General features: G+C 45.6%; 2 protein-coding genes across 3 annotated transcripts in view; one reads left to right on the top strand and one right to left on the bottom strand.

Annotated features, from left to right (window-relative positions):
* LOC309505541 (uncharacterized protein) overlaps window positions 1–19,241 on the bottom strand; it is a gene marked incomplete at its 3' end in the record, with an annotated part of 163,365 nt that overhangs the window by 34,250 nt on the left and 109,874 nt on the right. The gene's annotated exons all lie outside the window — the stretch shown is intronic.
* On the top strand, window positions 1,227–16,985 carry LOC309479925 (uncharacterized protein). Of its 2 annotated transcripts, XM_082144219.1 has the most exons (6): window positions 1,227–1,461; window positions 4,047–4,161; window positions 5,317–5,355; window positions 5,568–5,667; window positions 5,821–5,848; window positions 14,136–16,985. In XM_082144219.1, the coding sequence occupies exons 3-6, from the start codon at window positions 5,341–5,343 to the stop codon at window positions 15,724–15,726; spliced, it is 1,734 nt and encodes a 577-aa protein (XP_082000345.1). In that variant the 5' UTR covers window positions 1,227–1,461; window positions 4,047–4,161; window positions 5,317–5,340; the 3' UTR covers window positions 15,727–16,985. The 2 variants fall into 2 exon arrangements, with proteins under 2 accessions (XP_082000345.1, XP_082000346.1); XM_082144220.1 differs by lacking the exons at window positions 1,227–1,461; window positions 4,047–4,161; window positions 5,317–5,355; window positions 5,821–5,848 and having other exon boundaries at window positions 5,579–5,667.

Below are 19,241 nucleotides of genomic sequence, written 5' to 3'. Positions count from 1 at the left end.
GGTCTTGATTCTCCCACACCGCCGTTCCCCAGAGTGCTGCCTTCCCAGTCAGGAGAGTCAAAACGAAAGCCACCTTGGCTGACTCATTGGCGAAGGTTCTCGGCTGCAGGGAAAAATGCATCGAGCAGCGAGTCAAAAACGCTCTGCAAAAGCTTGGCTCACCTGCATATGCCTCAGGTATAGGAAGGCGCGGCTCCGACTGGGAGGTGTTCTCCGGTGGTGTGGGGGGAACGGGCGGTGTGGGTGGCGCAGTGGGATTACGCAAGGTCTGAAGTTGCTGGGTGAGCTCGGACACCTGTGTCACCAGCGCTTGAACTGCCCGAGCTGTGTCGTTGAGGTTTTTCTCTTGGTGATCCATGCGTTGTATACTGGTGCTGACAAAGGTTTCCAGAGATGAAGGATCACTTGCTGCTTCCATAGCGTGGTCAGATCGTTCTGTCATGTTGAATCAAGACGACGGAAGCAGAATGCAAGTAACTCAGGTTTATTGAAGAAATAACAAGTGAAAGTCCGATGATGTAACAGGTGCTAGTCCGATGATGTAACAGGTGAAAGTCCGATGATGAGAGAGACGCTGGTGACACAGGGACTGGATGGTCAGCGAGGTCCGTGGTGAAGTGCCGTAACCGTGAAACCCAAGTGAAGACGATATCCGAAGAACAGAGAACAGGAACTGGAACAGGAAACAGGAACGTCGACAATACTGGGATCACAAACGGGAGACATCAACCAACGATCTGACAATGAGAGAAGAATGCGGTGAGGTTTTATAGGAGACTGAATGAGCTGCAGCTGGGGTGATGAATGAGATCAGCTGGATCGCTGATCCTCCGGAATGAGTGCCACGCCCACTCACACACACACACACACACACACACACACACACACAGAACAACAGTTACACGAGACACGAAGGAAACAATGAATTTATGAACCGTGACAGAAACACTTTCACTTATGACTGGCAAACTGTTGTCTTTGTTCGTCAATACAAACTTGTCAAAATATGTGTCCTTTCGTTGTGTTTTATTTAACATATAAGCTTACTTGGCACAACAAGTGACACGTTATTACATATGCATTCATCAGATATTGTACGTTTTTTTCATCCCCTCTGCTCTCGCGGTACTCTGATGAAAAGTGGGGGGGGAAACTGCGTCCTGAAGTCTCTCCGGCTGCAGACTCAGACTCTAGTGGTGCTTTCAGCCTGACGACAGCAGGAAATAAGGAGGAGCAAATAACACGCTGACAGATTCTGTTGCTAATTTCTTTTCGGGTTGATTTACGCCTTGTTTATCTCGTTTTACGAAAATGTTTTAAAATGAAATGGTATAGATTAGCTCTGTGTTCTGCTTGTTAAGTGTAGCATCAGAGTTTCACCGTTTCAACACGCGAAGGTCGAGCTCATCGCATCGCTCATCACGAGGACGCAAACACACAAGAACTTCGATCAAGACTGAGGTCAGTTTGAGGGAGTCTATTAATGTACAGTTTTACATTATTAAGTAGTAATTGGAGTTGTGGGGATAATATTGTAGTGACGCATCGAAATAAAAACGCTTCGAAACCGAAACTAAACACACAATCGGGCGAAAATGGAAACAAATTATATATTTTTTTTAATTAGGCTTTGTTTGAAATAAAACTCTGTAATACTGGTCCAAAATGTCAAAATTTGTTGTTTTACTAAAGATTGTAGCCTATTAACACCTTAATCTCTGCCTGTAAGCGTAATATCTGGCTCTTAAAATGGCGGATTATTCAGACATCAACACAGTCAACGCCTAGAACTGAACCCAGCTCACATTACAGGCATCCTGAACACGTCTTTCAAGTGCTTACAATAAATAATTATACATTGTTAAAAGAGCTGTGTTAAAAATGACACATATTGTGTATAATTAAACACATGTAATGTGTGTGCTCGGGCACAACATGAGTAGAATTTAACACAATAGATGTGTCATTTTAACACACAGATTATGTCTGGTAATAACATAATCAGACTTAAAAAATAATAAGTAATAATAAATAAAAATAATAAATAAAGTGAAACAGGGCAGATATAAAAATATTAACTATTTGATCAATAGTTGAGTACAGAAAGCATGTGCACATTAATAACAAGAAAAGTTTCAAGCTACTGTAGTCTAGGGTGGTCCTTATTTTTAAAGTCTCCAATTGTCATGCTCTTAACCCTTCAAATTGTTCCTTTATATAAGAAAATACAGCGTGCCAATTTTTATGGCAGTAACATCATAATTACTGGTAGCTCAATAGCTTTAAACTTTCTGAGATTTTGATGATTTTCGTAAAAACAGATCATTTGTAATTATATTGTACCTGGCTAGTAAAATTCCCCCAAAATTCCCAGCAGATTTACTTTTCCTGGTGGAATCAATACATATTTCTATTGATGATCACCTTGGTTATTGTTTGGGTTTAGAGCACATTTTTTGGTTTAAAAAATTACATTACGTTCCTTGAAATTGACCCGGAACTTTAGCCGAATCAAGCAGATTATCAGGAGGCACAGGCAACCACACATGCAATGACAGTAGTCAATGATCACGCCGAGAGAGGAGTGGCTCTGATTCAAGAATACAGTGGCTATCTCACACACTCTGAAGAACAACTGCAGTTTCTCCTTCATGTGGTGGAAGATCACCGACGGATCTATCCAGACTGCAGAAAGTCAACACTGGCTGCTGAGCATCAGAAATGAGGGACTGTTGAAAACTTTGTGCTTTTTTGAGATTGTTGTCATTGTTGTCATGTTAGTGTTGCTCTGATTTCAATAAAATGTAGTTCATTTGCAGCAACTTTTAATATTACTTGCATATCACAATAACGCCACACAGCTTAACATAGGCAATCTTCCACATGATTGAGCTACCTCTATATATTTTTTTTTTTTGTCAACATTTTGCATATTTCTAATTTTGAAGTTAAAAGGAACAATTTAAGAGGTTAAGACATTAACATTTTGCAAAAAAAAAAAAAAAGGATTTGATAAGGACCACCCTACTGTTGTGTTTACTAAAGCTTCAAATCACGTATGAACGCAGAGCACAGTTTCTCATGTATATATACGATAAACCACGCCTCACCGCGCTCGGGTCTCAAGAGGTCCTCACTTCAGCCTCCTGCATGATGACGTAGCTGGAGCAGATCCATCCAAATGAGCCATTAAAGAAGGAACTCTTACCAGACTAAAGAGCTTATTTTATTTTATTTAGACATCTGACCAGATTTCTTTTCTTGATACTGTTATTATTTTTGCATTTTCCCTTGAATGTGTACTGGTATGTTCAGTTGTTTACAGATCATGTTGTATTGTAGCTTTAGGATTCAAATTACAGAGACATTTACTTGACTCATTTTTGCTTCCACTCAATAGAAAAAGTTATGGCATGAAGTGTCTATGTTTATTAAGGAAAAGGTACTCTCTAATTTAGTTTTGCCTTTTGAAAATGTAATTTTTGGATATTCAAAGTATGATAAGTCAAATTTTACATCCATAAGTTTAAGTTTTCTAACAAAAAGCCCCTTTTCTCAGTATTCCTTAAAGAATTCGAAAATTACTTTTCTACTATTCATTCTAGTACTAATGGAAAAGCTATTAAAGGGAAAGTTCACTTTGAAATTAATTTTTGATATGTTTTAGCTTACCTCAAGGGCATCCAAGATGAAAACGAACAGTATTTATATCGTTGTTATCTCTTGAAAACAGCACACGTCCAAATGATCTGACGGCGCGGGCGGGTATAGATATATACATAGATGTCGCCTTGGCTACTGCAGTTCATTGGAACGAAACCGTAGCCAAGGCGACATCTAGTGTATATATCTATACCCGCCCGCGCCCTCAGATCATTTGGACGTGTGCTGTTTTCAAGAGATAACAACGATATAAATACTGTTCGTTTTCTCACACAAACCGCTCATTTCGTGTCTTAGGCCATCAATGTGTACTTATGATGGGGAATTGTTTCATTTGGACGTGGGGAATTGTTTTAATTTGGACTCTGTGCTTGTGTTTTGAGCCAATGACCATCGACCTGCATTATATGACTGACAGACAAGAACGGTTTGACCTAAAAATATCAAAATTGAAACTACTGCGGAAAAAAAGACACCTACATCTTGGATGCCCTTGAGGTAAGCTAAAACATATCAAAAATTAATTTCAAAGTGAACTATCCCTTTAAGACGGTTAATGTGTGTACTGTCTTCACAATCTTTGATTGATACAAAGGTCTTGTATTCTTGTGATTTATTATTATTTATTTGATTATTATTATTATTGTTTGTGTGTGTGTGTGTGTGTTTTCTTTGCTCCCCTGGCTCTAAAATTGTATGTTGTATTGTTTTGTTGTTAAAAAAACAACAGAAAAAGCATACATGTCACTTTAAGACCAGCGCATGATAACCTATGCGTCTATGACGTCACCAAACACACCACCATCCAGTACATATTGGATCTGATCCAGCTATGTCATCAGCTCCTGGCTGCTGTATTGGACCTGCCACAAGATGGCGCTGTCTGTAACACTCTTGATGCTTCTTTGCCCGAAACAACCAGAGAAAAGCTTCAATGATTCAAGAGGCTTCACTTCTTCATTCCTAATTAACAGACCTGAACATTTACAACAGCAAGAGTTCCAACAGCAATCAGTTAGAATAAAGGACTCTTTTCAAACACAATAAAACAAAGTTACAGCATCATTTAGACACACACAGACATCACAACAGCTCATGAATCTCCACAAAGGTGACAAAAGACCATTCAGCTGCATCATTTATTCAGTTTTGTACTATGGTGGTACCCAGCATGCAATGCGACATGAAACTTTTGATTGTCACAACTGTTGATATTCATATGCTGATTGTTGATGTCTGTGTGTGTTTAAGTTATGCAAGAGTTCAACATTTTTTATGCTCTGTGTGATTTTAATATCCTCCAAAAATACATGAAATACATTCAAATCTAAATATAAAATTAAAAGACAAAGGATGAGATCGGTGAATCAGTGCAAAAACACCTGTTAATTCACAATATATTCCTGCAGGCTACTGTCTCAAATACGACAAATATTACTCAGAATTCATTGTTTTTATGGTATATTGCTGTTTAAAAAAAAAAAAGAAAAGAAAAAAGGTATTACTGTCAGATGTTTGGCTGTTTTTTACAGCAAGGTTTTACAGTGTGCATAATACTCTCTCACACACAGATAATTAAATATCCAGTTGTTTATATGCAAATATTGGAAGAAATAAAAACTATTCTGAATCAATGAATTATTCTGTGTTCAGCAGTTAAACTGTGACGGTGGAGATATGGATGAACTCAAGGTGAGTTACAATCTTTGTTTATGAGCTTTTAAAAGCAGACAATTAAATTACTATAAAGATATATAGCTCATGCATGCCGACCCCAGAGGCCAGAGGGTTAAATGTGTGATATAGTGAATGATTTGTTGAACATTGTGGGCACAATCAACAATATTTACTGATACATAGATGTGATAGATAAGTTATTAAGGGCAGTAAACTTCTTTCTAAAGATTGAAGACTTTCTAAAGACACGCCGTCGCAGAAACTCTCTCTGCAGTGAAGTCAGCTGTGCTTCAGATCGAAGCCATGAACACCCTCTTAATTTCAAACGTGAGTTTGTACTACATTATGAAGCTTTCCAGCCACATTATTTTTGTTCAGCAACATCTAATGTCACAAATAATATAACAGTTATTCAAAAGTTATTTATATTGTTCTTTATTTATTATTATCATTGTTGAAAATGCTTATTATCAAAAACAGGTGATGGAAATAAACTGGTGGGGAAACGGTAAGCTTTTCTTTATTAATCTCTGTTAGCCAGCTAAATAACATCATCTTGTTGACAACCTTAATGTCAACTTGCAACAACAGCACAAGATAAATGAATGTAAAATGTTCCGCACAAAACTGACCTCTCACCCCTGCAAACGGCCCTATCTGATCTCCAAACGCCCTATCCGATCTCCAAACGCCCTATCTGATCTCCAAACGCCCTATCCGATCTCCAAACGCCCTATCCGATCTCCAAACGCCCTATCCGATCTCCAAACGCCCTATCCGATCTCCAAACGCCCTATCCGATCTCCAAACGCCCTATCCGATCTCCAAACGCCCTATCTGATCTCCAAACGCCCTATCCGATCTCCAAACGCCCTATCTGATCTCCAAACGCCCTATCCGATCTCCAAACGCCCTATCCGATCTCCAAACGCCCTATCCGATCTCCAAACGCCCTATCTGATCTCCAAACGCCCACTCGATCTCCAAACGCCCTATCTGATCTCCAAACGCCCTATCTGATCTCCAAACGCCCTATCCGATCTCCAAACGCCCTATCTGATCTCCAAACGCCCTATCTGATCTCCAAACGCCCTATCCGATCTCCAAACGCCCTATCCGATCTCCAAACGCCCTATCTGATCTCCAAACGCCCTATCCGATCTCCAAACGCCCTATCCGATCTCCAAACGCCCTATCTGATCTCCAAACGCCCTATCCGATCTCCAAACGCCCTATCTGATCTCCAAACGGCCCTATCTGATCTCCAAACGGCCTGTAGCGTAAATGCCTCTGGGTTAATGCGAATTAGCTCAAGGATATAGGGAATTTTAGAAATATTAATAATCATAACTCATGGTCATAATTCATAAATCGCATATGCATTTACTTTATCAATTATAGGAAATGCCTCGTTCTGTAACTGGTCTCGTCATCCGTTATTCGTCCAGCGAATAAATGTAAGACTATCACAGTTAAGAAGAAGTATTCCTGTTTACAAAACTCCAAGAAAGTTTATCTTCTGGCCACGAAGATAAAGCCTTTTTGGGTTTATAACTTAAAACTACGCAAGGTAGTCTATAGCCTAATGTAGAGCCTGTAGCTTTATAGATCTTTGATTTCATTGACTTCATAAAAAAGTGGTTCCCTTTCGAGGGAACTCGAACTGCGTCGGTGACGACACTAGGGGAACGCCCTTCAGCGTAGCGCGTCTGAATTTATGAATGAAACCGAATCCAATCCTATTGGCGTTGCGTGATGACGTAGCGTGTGACGGCATAAACGGATGTATACAAAAGCACGCCGGCACACAGAAATGTCAGCTTTTTGCTATTCAGCAAGCGCTTGTGTGTGTGTTTGAACTAGCGAATCTTTATCTTATATTCGTCTCATCATGGCAAGCGAACAGTTTTCAAAATGTGTGTTTCCATGCCCACGTTTTCTCACGCCTGGAGATACACACGAGATGTGTGTGTCTTGTCTGGGAAGGCAGCACGCTCAAGCAGCTCTCGAGGGGGCTGCTTGCGCTCACTGCGAGTCTATGTCAGTGAGAGTGCTGCGTTCTCGGTTGGCTTTGTTTACTGAGGATGGCCAAATGCGTTCTCCCCGCGGTTCAGGTCCCGCATCTGCCGAGGCAATGCGGCGCCGTGCATCGTGGGGATCGCAGAGAGATCTTTTAGACGACAGTGGGACTGCCAAGGCACTTTCCCACTCTTCGTCTGAGAGCTCAGGTTCCCCTATTCCCCGCTCGGGAGCCCGCCCCGCGGCTTCTCCCGCTCGGGATGATGACCCAGTTTTACACCTCTCTGATTCCGAGGAATTAGATGTTGAGGGGGGGGATCCAAATGAAAGACATGATACTGTTCAGCCTGCACCCAGCTATGGTGAGTTAGTGGAGGTTTTAACGCGGGCTGTGGCCAAGCTTGATATTTTCTGGCCACAAGAGCGGCAGGAAGCGCGTCCTAAGAGCAAACTTGATGAGCGCTTCCTGCAGCCCCGCACGCAACCTTCACGCCGGTCTCTCCCTTTCTTCCCGGATTTACACAATGAGTTGTGTAAATCCTGGAACAGGCCTTTCTCTGCACGCCTGTCTAACCCCCCGATTTTAAATTACAGTAATGTCGTGGGGGTTAGGGATAAGGGATACGGGATGATGCCTCGGGTTGAGGAAGCCCTAGCTAGCTACCTTTCACCCGACCTTGCGTCATCCCTGAAGACACCGGCGCTGCCTTCTAAGCCTTGCCGCACCACATCAGCTTTGGTGGGCAGAGCGTATATGGCGGCAATGGCCATTTTGCAGGCGTACCAGGCCGACCTGTTGAGGGATATGGACCAAGGCGAGGGTCCCTCGCCTGAGGATGTTGCGGAGCTTCGCAGGGCCACAGATTTGTCCCTCCGGGTTACCAAGGAGACGGCCCGTGCCATCGGTCGCTCCATGTCAGCTCTGGTAACCACGGAGAGACATCTGTGGCTCAACCTGTCTGGCATTAAGGAGAAGGACAGGGCCTTCCTCCTGGATGCGCCTGTTTCAACCTCGGGTCTGTTTGGAGAAGCTGTCAACGCCGTGGTTGACAGGTTTCAGGAGGTTAAGAAGCAGGGCGAAGCTTTTAAACAATATCTCCCTCGCCGTTCAAGGTCCAGGAGGGCGGCTGCTAGAGAACAGCCACAGCCGTCTTCCAGTTCCTCTCATCACCAGGCACAGAAAGCGAGTGTCGCCTCTAGAGCTCCCCCTAAAAAAGCTTGGGACTCTAGACGTCGCTCGTACCCGCAGCCTCCTGAGAGGACGGATCTGAGGACCGTCCTTCAGTCCAGGAAGGCTAAGGGAAAGAGGTCCTAGCTTTTACGAGACCTCAAAGGGCCGCCCCCCCCGAGAGAGAGCGATTGTGGTCCCCTCTCTCGCTGGGCCCTCGGGAAGCTGGCGTCAGTATCCCGCCGTCTTTGACGCTTCGGGACACGCTAGCTCCCAGCGAGCACACACTGGTCTGTCTGCCCCAAAGGCCTGCGGTCAGTCAGTGTTCGGGTTCGCACACTGTGGGTCATTGTCGGTTCTCCCCTGCCGGTTCTCCGCTTCAGGGGGCCGTCAAAGACCGGCACAAAACACTGGACACCAGCCCCGAGGGGCTGGTTCCCTTGGTGAATTTCGCAGAGGCATGGCAAAACCTCGCGAACATTTCTCCTTGGGTCCTGCACACTGTAAGAACTGGGTACAGACTGCAGTTCCGGGTCCGCCCACCAAAATTCAACGGGGTGGTCTGGACTTCAGTGCACCCAGAGCAGGGTCCAGTGTTGGAACAGGAAGTTCACTCGCTGCTGGAAAAAGGGGCCATAGAGTGTGTTCCCCCACCAGTCAGGGAGTCCGGGTTCTACAGCCGGTACTTCATAGTTCCAAAGAAGGATGGAGGGTTGCGTCCAATTTTAGATCTGAGGCATCTGAATCGGTCTCTGAGGAGGTTCAGGTTCAAGATGCTCACTATTCCCATCATCGTGAGTCAAATTCAATCCGAGGATTGGTTTGTCACGATAGATCTAAAGGACGCCTACTTCCACATCTCCATCCTTCCATCTCACAGGAAGTTCCTGAGGTTTGCTTTCGGGGGCGAAGCTTACGAATATCGGGTTCTTCCGTTCGGCCTAGCACTCTCCCCTCGTACATTTACCAAGTGTATGGATGCAGCTCTAGCACCCCTGAGGCTCGAGGGCATCAGGGTGCTCAATTACATCGACGACTGGTTAATATTGGCCCAGTCGCGAGAGCTGGTGATTCGGCATCGAGATGTCGTCCTCGCCCGCATCCAGAGCCTGGGCTTAAGACTCAACACGAAAAAGAGCGTGTTGACACCAGCCCAGAGAACCACGTTCCTGGGAGTGGTGTGGAACTCGGTCACGATGCGGGCTCAGTTGACTCCTGCTCGGATCGAGTCTATCCTGACCACAGTGTCCAGGTTGGAGCTAGGCCAGGCCGTCACTGTCAAACACTTTCAGAGAGTGTTGGGTCTCATGGCAGCAGCGTCCAGCGTGATACCTTCTGGCCTGCTACACATGAGAGCTTTACAGTGGTGGTTGAGAACCAAGGGGTTTTCCCCGAGGGGAAACCCATTCCGCTTGATAAGGGTTACGCGCAGATGCCTTCGTTCCCTGTCAATTTGGAAGAAGCCTTGGTTCTTGTCCCAGGGTCCCAGTTTGGGAGTGTTATGTGGCCGAGTATCTATTTCGACAGACGCCTCCCTCACGGGCTGGGGCGCGGTCATGGACGGCCGTTTTACGAGAGGCCTCTGGCAGGACCATCATTCCTCTTGGCACATAAATTGTCTAGAAATGTTGGCGGTGTTCCGGGCTCTGAGGAGCTTCCTGCCAGACCTCCATGGTCGCCATGTCCTTGTGCGAACCGACAACACGTCGGTGGTGTCTTATTTGAACCGCCAGGGGGGTCTGAGGTCGCGCCCTCTGTGCAGACTGGCGCATCAGATCCTCCTGTGGTCCCAGCGGAGACTATCGTCTCTCAGGGCGATGTATGTCCCGGGGGACCAGAATCAGGGAGCAGACGTACTGTCCAGGCAGGGGCTGAGGCCCGGGGAGTGGCGACTCCACCCAGAGGTGGTGGAGGCCATGTGCGTGAGGTTCGGCCCAGTGGAAGTGGATCTGTTCGCGTCTCGAGAGACGTCCCACTGTCCACTGTGGTTTTCCCTCACGCACCCAGCCCCGCTGGGGTTGGATGCCATGGTACAGACGTGGCCGAGGCTACGTCTGTATGCTTTTCCCCCGATCGCTCTGCTCCCAGCAGTTCTGGAAAGGGTCCGTCGAGACGGAGTCAGTCTACTTTTAGTAGCCCCGTTTTGGCCGGCCCGAGTATGGTTCTCGGACATCATTTCACTCCTGGCAGGCCCGCCATGGCAGATCCCTCTGAGGAGGGACTTACTGTCTCAGGCGGAGGGCTCAGTTCTCCACCCTCGACCCGAGCTGTGGAAACTGTGGGTTTGGCCCCTGAGGGGGCACAGTATCTAGAAGCCGGCCTGTCAGCTGGAGTGGTCGAGACCATATTATCTTCCAGAGCTCCCTCCACGAGGAAGTTGTACGGCCTTAAGTGGAATGTATTTTCCGTTTGGTGCAGAGAGCGTGATTTGGACCCAGTTAACTGCCCAGTGGCTTCAGTACTGGAGTTTCTCCAAGACCGCTTTTCTGCCGGGCTTACCCCGTCCACACTCAAGGTTTATGTGGCTGCCATTGCGGCTTTCCACGCTCCTTTGGGTGATGGCCCGCTGGGGAGGCATCACCTGGTCGTACGCTTCCTACGTGGAGCCTGGAGGACGAGACCTGCGACTCGCACCAGAGTTCCCTCTTGGGACCTGGCAGTGGTTCTCGAGGGGCTGGCTGAGGCTCCCTTCGAACCATTAGAGTCGGCTGAGGCCAAGAACCTTTCGTTTAAGGTGGCCTTTTTGTTGGCCATTACTTCTCTGAGGAGGGTAGGAGATCTCCAGGCGCTCTCTATTTCCAATGGGTGCTTGGAGTTTGCTCCAGGCAACATTAAGGCCATCTTACATCCCAGGCCCGGCTATTTGCCCAAGGTGCTATCTAATGTGGCACGGCCTGTGGTTCTGCAGGCATTTTATCCTCCACCTCACGTGACGGCGGGTGAGGAGAGACTTCATCTGCTCTGCCCTGTCAGAGCACTGCAGTGTTATATTCAGAGGTCCTCCTCATGGCGGAAGTCAGACCAGTTGCTGGTGTGTTTTGGGTCGCCCAAGAAGGGGCTTTGCTCCAGGCAAAAAACCAGAGTTTGCTCCAGGCAACATTAAGGCCATCTTACATCCCAGGCCCGGCTATTTGCCCAAGGTGCTATCTAATGTGGCACGGCCTGTGGTTCTGCAGGCATTTTATCCTCCACCTCACGTGACGGCGGGTGAGGAGAGACTTCATCTGCTCTGCCCTGTCAGAGCACTGCAGTGTTATATTCAGAGGTCCTCCTCATGGCGGAAGTCAGACCAGTTGCTGGTGTGTTTTGGGTCGCCCAAGAAGGGGCTTCCCGCCTCTAAACAGACCATCAGCAACTGGATCGTTCAGACTATTTCCCTGGCCTATCAGGTGCGCAAATTGCCTTCACCTATGGCCGTGAGAGCTCACTCCACCAGAGGCATGGCGTCCTCTAGAGCCCTCCTTTCAGGGGTTTCTATCCATGACATATGTGAGGCGGCTGGCTGGGCCACTCCGCACACATTCATGAGGTTTTACAGTCTGGACCTTCCCTCTACACCCGGTGCACGAGTGCTTTCGTCCTAAGTTGTGCCTGAAGACAGCTTCACACTAGGATGAGCGGGGTTCGTTGTGGTATAGTGGGTATCTCGTTCCCCTAGTGTCGTCACCGACGCAGTTCGAGTTCCCTCGAAAGGGAACGTCTCGGGTTACGTATGTAACCCTTGTTCCCTGAGAAAGGGAACGAGACACTGCGTCGGTTCGCCACACCTCACCCCGCCTGGAGCACTTGCTTCATAGCAAAAGCTGACATTTCTGTGTGCCGGCGTGCTTTTGTATACATCCGCTTATGCCGTCACACGCTACGTCATCACGCAACGCCAATAGGATTGGATTCGGTTTCATTCATAAATTCAGACGCGCTACGCTGAAGGGCGTTCCCCTAGTGTCGTCACCGACGCAGTGTCTCGTTCCCTTTCTCAGGGAACAAGGGTTACATACGTAACCCGAGACGTTTTTCACGCGTGTCCGGCTGGTTTGCGTCTAGCTTCGTCTTCTGGGTCGTTTCGCAAAACGATGTAAAGGCTCACTTGAATTTAACGTTACCGAGAAAGTTCAGTCATTTCCCTTGTCGAGGGGAAAGGCGATAGGAACTTAGTTGCAAAAAACGGCAGCTACGACTCGAACATGTGTTGGTCCGAGGAGAAGGCCTGAGCCTTTCAGATGTTTCTTGAAGCCGGGGAGAAGAGGAGATCGATGAGAGAAGAGCGATCGAAGAGAGAAGAGAAGAGGAAACTGAAGGTTTGGACTTTTATCAGTGTCCCAAGTACCGTCCCCTTCTTCGTGGAAGACGAATCAGATGTCGAGATTTTTCCTAGCGGGAAGATCCCTTTGTTTGTCTGAAACAGTCTCCTGGCTCGGGTTACAGTGTCGATTGACTTATACCTTTCGGTTCCAGAAATATGAAGTGTGTAAACAATATATATTACTGCATTCTGCTATTGGAATTCGACTCTGTTAGATTGAGAGAATTTCAGAGATATCAAACGCATCACATGAAGGTTGTAGAAATGCAACGTTACAGGAGATATGCAGAATTACACACATTTAAAGTTGTGATTACCACATGACAAAATCATAGACACCCCAATATGACATGGTCATAACAAAAGGCACCTCAGAAATATATCAACATTTTGGGTAATGTCTTATGTGGGAAAGTCAATGAAAAATCTGTGTGTGTGTGGTGCGTTTGGGATGTGACTTGCTTGGAATGTTTGCCTTTTCCTGGGTCGTAAAGTTTTATGGTCTGGGGTAGGGTTACGAAACCATGGTTCTATTTGAGACCTTAAATTGGGAGAAACATCCTTTCGATAAACACTTAGAATTCAAAACTACACATTTAGAAAACCAAACCTCTATTATAAGGTAAAACTAATCACACACATGCATATAGGAATGTACATACATTGGGAAATAAAATGAACGATATTTCTCTTATTCTCAGTTATACACAAAAGGGTGTTTGTGTGTGTGTGTGTGTGTGTGTGTGTGTGTGTGTCATGAGGTTGTAAAGTCGGGGGATACGAGTCACATGGGTGCTGGTAAATTGGTCCTCGTGGGGCAATTATTAACCAGCAAGGACAAAGACGATGTGTTTTGCCATCACATGATCCACTTAATGCGAAAAGCAGATGCCATTGTTGTTACAGGCCCTATCTGATCTCCAAATGCCCTATCTGATCTCCAAACGCCCTATCTGATCTCCAAACGCCCTATCTGATCTCCAAATGCCCTATCTGATCTCCAAACACCCTATCCGATCTCCAAACGCCATATCCGATCTCCAAACGCCCTATCCGATCTCCAAACGCCCTATCTGATCTCCAAACACCCTATCCGATCTCCAAACGCCCTATCTGATCTCCAAACACCCTATCCGATCTCCAAACGCCCTATCTGATCTCCAAACGCCCTATCCGATCTCCAAACGCCCTACCTGATCTCCAAACGCCCTATCCGATCTCCAAACGCCCTATCCGATCTCCAAATGCCCTATCTGATCTCCAAATGCCCTATCTGATCTCCAAATGAATTCTCTCTCTCTGTAGATCACGTCATGATGCCACCCTCATTAATCCAGGTCCCCCAAGACTTTACCAGCTGAACACGGAAAGAAAGCAAATTTATGGGACTGATAAAAAGGTCAGACGATGGACATATGGACGAAGAGACAGAAACAAGCAGAACAAAGTCATACTGTTGGTGGGAGAAACCGGCGCTGGGAAAACCGCCATGATCAACACCATGGTGAACTACTTACTGGGAGTGAAGTTTGAGGATCAAGAGTTTCATCAAATCACAGAAGAAGAAAAACCAGAAGCTCAGTCCCAATCCCTGACATCTGAGATCACAGTTTATGAGGTGTTTGTTGAAGAAAACCCAACATCTCTGACCATCATTGACACTCCAGGATACGGAGACTCTGAAGGATTCAATAGAGAAAGAGAGATTACTGATGATCTGGGCAGGTTATTCTCAGATGAGGATTTTCACTATATTGATGCCGTTTGTTTCGTGATGAAGGCGTCTCAGAATCGACTCTCTGGAAAAGAGCGTTACATATTCCAGTCAGTTCTGTCTCTGTTTGGCAAAGATATAGAGAAAAACATAGTGTTCATCATCACACACTCGGATGGAGGACCTCCAACCGATGCTCTTAATGCCATTAACACAGCGCAGATCCCCTGCAGAAGAGATGAGACAGACAAACCTGTTCACTTCTTATTCAACAACCAGCAGGAAGAACAAAGAGCACATGCTCACAGATCATCATGGGAAATGGGAGAGAAAAGCATGGAAAAGTTTTTGCAACTCCTGCTAGAAAACAACAGAAAACAAACTCTGATGACAGTAGATGCTCAGAAACCGCGAAAACAACTTGAAGCCCGTGTCTTTAATCTAATGGACCGAATCACTGAGAAAGAGTTAGAAATCAAAGAACTGACTGAAATCCTGGAAGCCATAGGACAGAACAGAGACAAGATTGAGAAATCTCAGAACTTTGAGTTTAGTGTGAACAAAACTGTCAACACAAAAGACTTAATTAAAGAGAGATTATTATTAGTATTGAGCAAAGAGGCAACCTGCTGCTCTGTGTGTGAGGAAAACTGTCATCAGTTTGGTTGTTGGTGGGTCCCTTTCGATGACCTCTCAAAGTGTGACGTCATGAAAGGTGGCTACTGCACTGTGTGTACAGGGAGATGTCCTTACAGTGAACACACCAAAGAGAACAGGAAATATGTGATAAAGACAGCTAAAGTTAATATGTCATTTGATGAGCATAAACAGGAGTATGAATCCACCAGAGGCCGGGCTGAAACCAGCTTTGATAAAACAAAAGTAGAAGAACTCCTGGAGAGCGATCTGGAGAAGAGTAAAGCAGAAAAGTCCATCCCGCTGCATGAAGCTTATACGCTTATCATGAAACTATCAAAGAACCTATTAACATCAGACTGGTATTTCACTGCTGAACATCTGGATTTTTTCATTCCCAGACTGGAGGAGGAGGGAAAAGATAACAGGGTGCAGGACCTGAGAGGTGTGAAGAAAACTTTAGAAGAGAGGGCAAACAGATTTAGTGAGCAGAGTTGGATTGCGCAGGGAGGGCAATATCTGTCTCATAATTTATCTCCCTGGTGAACCCCATTTTAACATTCATTTTACATTTAACATTTTAACACCCTTTGCTGGGCCATGTGCTTGTGTTGTCTCGTTCTCTTGCCCCGCCCCCTTGTTATCCTCGTTTTGTCATTATTGCTTCACCTGTGTCACCTGTTTCCCTCATTAGTTTTTCCCTATTTAATCCCCTTGTGTTTGCTGTCCTGTGCCGGTTTATTGGCTTTCACTCTGTGAATCCTGCCTGTGTTTGCTATAGTTACGTATGAGTCATTGCTAAACATTACCTGTGAGTATCTTGTCTTAGTTACGAGTCCTGTTAAGATCCTGTTCGTGTATGTGCTGTTAGTTAGCGTCTAGTCTTCACATATCCAACAATGATGAGACTCAATACAGAGAGGAGATCCAGCACCTGATACACTGGTGTTCAACTAATAATCTCATTTTGAACACCAGCAAGACCAAGGAGGTCATAGTGGACTTCAGGAGAACGAAGCACGCTCCTCTTTGTATACAGGGGGAAGCAGTGGAGCGGGTGGGTATTATTAAGTTCCTGGGCGTCCACATTTCATCTGACCTGTCCTGGTCTGTCAATACATCACACCTGGTGAAGAAGGCGCAACAACGCCCTTAAAGCGTACTGGACTCTCCTGTCAGCTGCTCAAGAACTTCTACAGTGCTACAATAGAAAGTATACTCTGTTTTAGTGCAGCGGTGTGGCATGGCAGCTGCACCGCAAAGGAAAGAAAGGACTTGGCCCAGGTGGTGAAAACTGCTCAGGGGATTGTGGGCTGCCATCTACCAGATCTGGACACATTATATGCTGCCCGGGTCAAGAAGAAGGCCAGCCGCATCGTGGCGGATCCCATCCACCCGGGAAATGGACTGTTTGTACCGCTTCCTTCAGGAAAGCGATACAGAAATGTGGCGAGGGGGGCGTGGTTTAGCGAAGTCTGTAGCGGGAGAGAAAGGAGGGGGCCGAGCGGTGAGTAAGTAGGTCAAGTGCAGATGATGAACACCTTTGTCTGATTGCAGTAATTGGCGTGGAGAGACTGCATATAACCTGGGAGAGCGAGAGATGGAGAGAGAGTTTTTTGGACTGGGACCTCACGAGGACGCTGACGTGGAAAGAGAGCAAGCTGAACGCTGAGATTATTGTTTTGTGAGAAGCTGTGTTTATCACGGTGAAGGCGCTTTGTGCGCACCTTTTGTTTTATTGTGAAAAGAGATAATAAAAGTGAGTGTCCCAGTCAGCCGACCCCTGTCTTCTTCCTTCCTACACAAACGAAACTACGAACCTTATTACAGTGGAGCCGAAACCCGGGAAGGAAGAAGATCATCGCCGCCATGGAAAACCCGCCAGCCTCGCCATTTGCGGACATCATACAAACGCTCGCCGGTCTTCACCAAGAACAACATCAACAGCTGATGGCCATAAAGGAGGAGCAAGACCATCGTTTTGAAGCGCTCCTCCGAGGACAGCATAATTACCACGTCCAGTAATTGGCGTGGAGAGACTGCATATAACCTGGGAGAGCGAGAGATGGAGAGAGAGTTTTTTGGACTGGGACCTCACGAGGACGCTGACGTGGAAAGAGAGCAAGCTGAACGCTGAGATTATTGTTTTGTGAGAAGCTGTGTTTATCACGGTGAAGGCGCTTTGTGCGCACCTTTTGTTTTATTGTGAAAAGAGATAATAAAAGTGAGTGTCCCAGTCAGCCGACCCCTGTCTTCTTCCATCCTACACAAACGAAACTACGAACCTTATTACAAGAAACATTAAGACCACCACAACCAGACTCAAAAACAGCTTTTTCCCTAGAGCTGTGAAAGCCATAGTAGAGTGAAACTGACCATGTATTAGAAAGAGCTTTGCTGCATATTAAGAAACTAATGCAAGTATTACCGTTAGACGAGGCGCAGGAGAGGACACAGAGAAGAAGAGCCTGAAGAAGGAGAATGGAGAGACGAGAGGCTTTATATAAACAGATCTTAAGGGTTCAAGACTTTGGATTGGACACATTGTCTGTAAAGGACTAATGAATAAAGGAGGATTTCCTAAATGTTTGATGGACTCTAAAACTCTGTAATGAGAAGATCAGGGAGACGCTGACTCTCAAGGACGGCCTCTCCGGTGTTAGACGCCTTGCTGTCGCAACTCTTGCTGTCAAAGCTTGTAAACGATTTGGTTTCGACTCTTATTTTGGTTTCATGTATGTAAACTAGTTAACCTGTATTCAATAAAACTATATATAGTTGAACTTAAGAAGCTGGCCTGCCATACATCTCTGATTTGTAAAAAGCTTGAGCTGAACTGACCCCACGGAGAAGTCTTCTGTGATCTAAATATTGTAATATGGAAATTCAGATGCTTGTGATTTAGGACAGATTGGACTTACTTTACCTAACCTGAGAATAATCACAATAAGGGTAAAGGTGTTTAGAAATACACACCATATAAACATCTGAGACTCAGAATGCAGTAATGTGCTGCTGTCCCATTTATTAGATTTTCCCCTCTTTCTTCTGCACTATTGTGTGACCTGTACCCTAAATGTTGACTCTATGAGTGTCTCCTGGAAGTCTTATGGAAGAACCCTTGCAATCAGCAGCTACACAGTCTCAGCCTGTTAAATAAAGCAACAGCAGCACAACATCAGTGTTTCTCTGCTCATCTTCGACTGAAGCACAGGCTCCACTCTCCAGCACAATGCCATCGCAATGGTGCAATGTTTGTTATTACATTATCTGCACTGGTTATTGCTGCTCAATGCTCAGAACTGATGTTAACAAGCAGAATTGTACATCACCATTATGGAGATCAGTGTTTGCTTTAGTTGGGCTCTTGACCCTTACATTTTTTTACGTTTTTTAAATTTTTTTTAAGAGTGTGTTAGTAATGTGTGCCTGTAAGCGGGTCCACAACGTGTGTACACTCTGCTTATTACACACACACTCTGCTTATTACACATACAGGGATCCTTTAAATATCCAATCAATAAAATAAGTGAGGTTTCACTAATAAACTTATCAGTGTTTAACTTGTGTGTGTGCAGGGCCGGCGCTCCGCACACGCACATCACGCACTGCGCGTAGGGCACCAAGTGCTTGGGGGGGCACCAAAAAATCTGGGTCGTGAAAAATCATCACAATAGGGTACTAGTATAAATAACAAATAAAATATGTCTAAAGCATGTTAATATTGGGTTTAAGTGGTCGTTCAATGAGGCCTATTATATGTTGATCAGACGAAAATTATGTGTGTATTTAAGTGGTCCAGTGGTAGAATTTTTGCCAACCGTGTCAGAGGTTCTGAGTTCTAATCCGCACTCATATCGTTTTTTTTTTTTTTTTTTTTCATCAAAACCGATTATGTTTTTTAGTGGTTGTATATCAGGCAGGGACACTTTTTGTGCTTTTTGTTTTCTAATTGTACCGGAGCGAATAGAGAGTCTCTCCACAACGGATTGAAACGCGCGTCTGAGTGAAGGCTGTGCGCGAGCCAGAAACAAACATAGTATCCGCGCCACTGATCGCTC

This window comes from Leuciscus leuciscus, assembly GCF_965113295.1.
Source record: "Leuciscus leuciscus genome assembly, chromosome: 1".
Taxonomy (NCBI): Eukaryota; Metazoa; Chordata; class Actinopteri; order Cypriniformes; family Leuciscidae; genus Leuciscus; species Leuciscus leuciscus.
The sequence above is the reverse complement of the archived record's forward strand: the minus strand, read 5'-3'. Positions and strand labels throughout refer to the sequence as shown.